Source organism: Chinchilla lanigera, unplaced genomic scaffold (genome assembly GCF_000276665.1).
Source record: "Chinchilla lanigera isolate Chin_1 unplaced genomic scaffold, ChiLan1.0 scaffold00084, whole genome shotgun sequence".
Taxonomy (NCBI): Eukaryota; Metazoa; Chordata; class Mammalia; order Rodentia; family Chinchillidae; genus Chinchilla; species Chinchilla lanigera.
This window is the reverse complement of record NW_004955485.1, coordinates 4,112,013-4,118,012: the sequence shown is the minus strand read 5'-3', so window position 1 is coordinate 4,118,012 and position 6,000 is coordinate 4,112,013. Positions and strand designations below refer to the sequence as shown.

At 41.0% G+C, this 6,000-nt stretch overlaps 1 protein-coding gene across 1 annotated transcript in view; it reads right to left on the bottom strand.

Annotated features, from left to right (window-relative positions):
• The window catches only part of Sorcs1 (sortilin-related VPS10 domain containing receptor 1), a gene marked incomplete at its 5' end in the record, with an annotated part of 503,138 nt that overhangs the window by 104,131 nt on the left and 393,007 nt on the right, over positions 1-6,000 (bottom strand). Inside the window, 1 exon segment of the mRNA XM_013504127.1 lies at positions 1,757-1,936. Within this exon segment, the coding sequence (XP_013359581.1) occupies positions 1,757-1,936 (180 nt within the window).

Genomic DNA, 6,000 nt, shown 5'->3' with positions numbered 1-6,000 from the left:
CAAAAAAAAAAAAAAAAGAAATAAGCAGGTGGTGTTAAAGAATGTCATGTGGCATGCTACCTGAAATGTTCAAGAAATAAGAACTCAAAGGACGTGTACTGAAAGTTTAAATAATGTGGGTAGATTTTTAAGGACACATGAGTAGAATATTATATTCATGTTTAGATGCATTGCGCGTAATGTTAATTCTCTATCCATAATTTGTTGAGCACTGTTGTTTCATTTCAGGCATTGTTCTCAATGTTTTGGAAGGATTAACTCACTTTATCCTCAGAGAAATCCTATCCTACTGCTTTTATGTCCATATTTTAACTAAAGAGACAGTGGCTCAGAAGGTAAAGATCTGTGTCAAGAACATACACAAATGGCATGGAGAGGATATAATCTCAGGCAATTTGAATTGAAATATCTATACCCTAATTTTATCCAAAATGAATTTTAAACTGAATCATCAGAATATGTAAGTATTTTCCAGAATACATGTTCAGCTTGAAGCTGAGATGTATGAAGCTATATTTATCTGGAACATGAGCAGGAGAGACTGCGAAGACAACCTGGGAAAGCATAAAAATAGCTTTCAGTGTATTTTTCTAAGTATATACACACAAACCATGCTCTATGCTATTCTGTCACCATCTTATTAAAAACCACTTGGGTTCTGGATTGGCCTGTGATTTGTTAATATGCCTTGACACATAGACAGAAGTTTAGATATTAGAAGAACATGGCCACAAATGCATAAAAGAGAAACAAGATAGAAAACACTGAGGAATTACAATGATTGGCTCAAATTTAATAAGGAAAATTGATTTCTTTCATACTGAATACAGCTCCATTACTTCTTGTTATACAAACAGCCATTTGACTCCTTGAATTCATCCTCAGTCAAAGCATACTGTCATTATGACTATAGCTATTTTAATCTATTTTATTATTTTTTTCAAATAGAATATAGGTACATGACTGCACTTTGCAAATCCTGAAGGTATTTGTAAATGGCTCATCATTCCCCATTATAAATCCTTCAAGTACAATGTAAGACTGAAACGTGGTTAAAATCCTCCCCTAAATAGTGTCTTTCTTTGTACTTCTCTGTGCTTTAAAAGCAATTAAATCCTTGGTACTTGGTACTTGCCATGAAGGCTGACTGGTCCAACTTGCACGCTTTGAGTTTTGGTTACTTTGGGAAACAAAGGGCCACAGTTCTCTTAAGGAAGTCTGGTAAGCTCTGCTTTTGTTGGTGCTTGTTAACTAATTTTTCCAAATTTCAGAAAAAAGAACCTAATGATCTTACCTTGCACCATGGCCCAGGGAGAAGAAGGTCATTCACCAAAGGAGGCCAGAAAGGGATTCAAAGCCAAAGGACATGTTTTGATGCCAGGCGAGGGTAACCCTATCTCCTTCACTCCTTCTCCAGAGACAAGAGTTGCCCCTGCCACTTTAAAGACACCCCCTCTCTTCTCAAAGCTACTTTGAAATATCACAGGAAGATGGCTACTATGCAAATTCTATTTAACTGTGTCCCCAGATACTCTGCAAGTTCCTGGGGCTTCCTACCCCCAGGGCAAAGAAGAATCCTGGAGAGCTTTGTGGATTGTAAATCAAGTCATAAAAATACTTTAGAAATCCCTCCACCTCCCAAGAGGAATGAGGCCACAGAGGGAACTGGTATTAAAGCGATCAGTCACTGACTGGACCCTTGTTGGCCAGTCCCGGTGCTGCTGTGGCTCAGGGCCAAATAAGCCTGGTGACATACCTCGTAGAGGTCGATCATGACGTTGCCCTCGGGGCCTCTGCTGCTCTGGACGTTCTCCAAGGCCAGGGTGAAATACACACCGCGGGTGTCCGAGATATAGAGGTTGTAAGTGTCGTTTTGGTTCCACTCTTGCACAGCTGCAAAGACCTGGTTCTCGTCTGTGCTGATAACGTGCATGTCCTTCGGGAAAACAAGGAAGTGGAGAGGGAAGAAGACTTTTTACACGGGTCCCAGAGTGCAGCATCGAGTGGGGACCGGCACTCTCATGAAGGACAGGCGGCTTCCTTCTGCATATGTGACCAAGAATAATTAGGTACCTTTCAATCACACATTTCCTTTGTCATTTGTGGGGTGAGCCAGTAAGGTCATGAGAAAATATGATAGAAGGATGTTTAGCAGCTTAGTTATACTCTAGCTGCCCTCTTAGATAATTGAGAGAACATTTTCCTAAATATGCATGATTTTGCAGAACTAATCATTCTGATATATTTGCCAAGCTCAAACATGGCACATGCTCAAAAGGCTTACATGAAGCAAATATGAGAAAAGTCTTCAGAGACAAAGAGAAAGCAGACAAATATTCCATCTGTCATTGTGGTCCATGAAGCAGCAGCCCAGGGGTCACCGGCAAGTTGACCCCAGAACCTCTGTTCCCATCTAAGGGAAGAAAATTCCTAGAAGAACAGTCTGCACATGGAAGTTTGAGAAGCCCTGCCCTCAAGTTCACAACTCCCAGCAACCCTCTCAGGAGGAAAAATTTCATCAGAGACCCCCGTGGTACTAATCCATGTCAATTAGTATTTAAGCTGATAACCAAAACCTTTAGCCTGAGAGGTCCTGCAGGAAACTTTAAGGACCCATGGAGGCAGCAGACGGAAGTTCCTTGGATGGGAATTCCACATTCTTCCTCCTCCACTCAGAACCCTAGAGAGGCAGAGGCTGGCACAGCTTAGCCTTGCTGCCTCCTCTTGGGGAGGCCCCTTCATATACCCCCAGAGGTATTTTATCCTTTAGTCAAAGCAGTAGACACACTACAATAGCAGGAATCAAAAACCAAAACAAAGCAGAAAAAAAGGTCAGAAGAGTTGCACAAGATCACAAACACAGACAAAGATTCTCGGCCTCTGGGTGACTCACCAACCACTCAAATTTTCACAAATAGACCTTGCTCTATCCTGGATGAGGCTTCAGGAGATCTGACGATCTTACTTGGCAACAATTCTGGTGCCGGAGAATTCTCCCTAACTTCTAATCAAAATTTCTCATTTTAACAGGAGTTCAGTTCCTGACTCTAATTTAGACATGTGAACAAATTGTATGTCTGGAATTTCTACCTGCAAAAGAGGTACAATAGAGTACCCGTCTCAGACTGGTGAAAATAAAACCATTTATTAAGTGTTCAACAACTAGTTGTCTGGCACTTAGCACTTGCTCCATACTTGCTAGCAATTTTCAGTGAAGAAAGCCTTTCTATCCCCTTTATTGATTAAGCAAGGTGGATTTGGCTTCTCTGTGTCGTAAATGTTAGAGTCCTCACTAATATACTCAACAAAGCATGGCTCTTTCAAATGTCTTCTTTCTTAATGGAGGGAATTAGCTGTGGAAATGAGCCCCAGAGCCATTTCTTCCCCCATGGATATGTAAACCTTCAAGGCTCTCCACTTACCATGGGTAAAGACAGAAACTTCTACCCTAGCATTTAGAGTTATCAAGCAAGCAATCTTAACTCATGCTTCCCTCCTGTAGAATGCTATGCAATCACCCAGGTCAAGTTAAACTCTCAAAATTAAGCTGGCAACAGCATATAGCTACTTGCCACCTCTGTGCCTTCAGGCTGAATTTCTGCACTGGTGAACTTCTGAGATCCTCACAGAAGATGTCCGATTAAATAATCCTATATTGGCTTAGGTTATCTGTTCTAACTCACCATGCATGATATTTATTTTGTAGATTCGTAACTAAAAGCTCAGATACGTTAAGTATTTTGATCTAGATTACTCAGAGAACTAGTCACTGAAAAACAGATTAAAATGATTTCCTTCTCTTCATATAATCTAATTACACTGAACAGACCTTTAGAAATGATGTTGGTCTTAAATACTTGAATGGACAAATTTGACATTTTAAATGCCACCTTTCTTTATCCTTCTTGCCTAAATCCTCTTCTTGTATCATGAAAATATTACTTTTCTCTTTGACTGAATCACATAATTTTAGACCAAGATACAATCTTGTAGCTCTTCTATTGAAGCACTGGAAACAACTTGTTGGGTAAGGCACTGGCATTGTTGGATTTTAACAGACTAAAAATAGGGAGCAAGGACTGTTTGGGGGAAATGTTTTAATTAATGCTGAATCAGAGATTTCTCTGGCCGATAGGACAGTCACGACTCTCCCACACCCCGATGAATTAGTCTCCAGGCAGAGGACACAGAATGGAGTTCATTTTTTTTTAACTTGTTTGATCATAGGATGAAATTTTTCTGGGATAGATCAGTCAGGACATGTTATTCTAATACATCTGAGAAAATATTATTTTGCATTTAAGGTCCTTATTTTTAAAAGGAGGCAAAGAAAAATAGATAAAGCAGCTGTCCGAGGCTGCAACTCAAGTTAGCGACAAACCCAGGTCCAAATCTGGGTCTTCTGTCACAGATCAAACAGCCTTCACACCACCTGCGTCCTGGAATACATTGATCTTCCACTGCGAAGACAGCTGGATCCATACTAATAATAATATTACCTTGCTTTTATAGAGTATCTGTCCTCCAAAATGCTCACAGCACTTTCATATGTATTGCCTCATTTATCTCACTTGAGTGGCTCAGAATGAGCTCCAAGTAAGTTAAGGCAGGAAGACTGTCACTATATCTCTTTGACTAGAGGACTATGTGCTTTGCAATGGCAACCACATGTTAAAACTTACCTATCTCCTTCCTTGTCCATTCTTTACCATTGTGCTATTAATTCTTTTTTACACACAGCTTGCGGGTGCTGTGATCTTTCAAGAACTGGACACAATGGGAGCAGATGATTAAATAAAATTCAAGCATGAAAATGCTCAGCGGTCTGGATTCCTTTGGTTGGCAGGAAGGTTTTTTGTTTCTTCTCAGTGGCAGCGGCCCTGGACCTGACAGAAGACCATGACATAGCTGCCCCTCTGCTGCAGATCCCGCCCCCTAAGCCGGGCTTCTCTTCGAAGGTGTAATGGCATTGTGATGAAGCCTCGCATTGCTTTATATACTAAACACCCACCTGGACCAAGTAATCCGCTCTTTTGCTATGCAGGCTCTCGTTTTGTGGGAACAAGCTAAATTAATTACCGCATTCTACCCTCAGAGCTCAGCTGAGGCTGGATCCTGGAACACGGTCCTCTGGGAGAGCAGAGGGAGGGGAACACAAGCTGCCTCAGGTTCAAAGTAGAACTTTTCCTTCCACACTGGCTGGATGCCACCGGGGTCAAATGTCAGCAGTGACCGGTGTGAGGGCTGTGACTCAGCAATGCCAAGTCTCTCCTGAACCATCTGCAGTGGGTTCGTACAAGCTGCTTTGATTTCACACTTCCATTTCTGGGACTTATTAGGTCAAAGGGGTTTCCACTCAGCGTTGCTGATAGTATATTAAATGTTGGGGGAGGGATGGTGATGTTATGTTTTAACAAGAGAAGTGATTCAGTTACTGTCAAAGGCTTAAAAGTTTATAATCACCAGCTTGGGTGTCAGAAAACTAGAGTCCAGCCTCGATTCCGCAGCAAATGGCATTCAGTCTTGGGCAAGGTTTATCTCACTGCATTGAGGAGTTTTGTTTTTAATGGTGCAGACCTTGCAAGCTAACTACTTCATTTTTGGCCAAAGAAATCACAATTTATTTTAGTAGTCTGGAGTAGGAGGGAACTCTACTTTGTTTACTGAGGCAATTTGTCCATTTGCCTCAGGAACTTTCCTAAGAGATTATCAAGGGTAATTTTAATAACATTCAGTTTTCTGTTTACACACAAACTTCATCCAGTTCTCATCTAAGACATCATTCACTGATGTATGTCCTTATCTTTTTTAGGAAAAGACGAGCTAAGCCAAATCAAGAGCAAGAAACATTTAAATGTGTATACCCACACAGACATATGGTTCCGGGCAATTACCACAGTCGTTAATCTCCGAGCAGCTGAAAATAGTAATAACTACTAACATGGATATAGCTCATTGGAGTTAACGGGCACTTTGCTGTGCATTATTACCTCTAAAGGG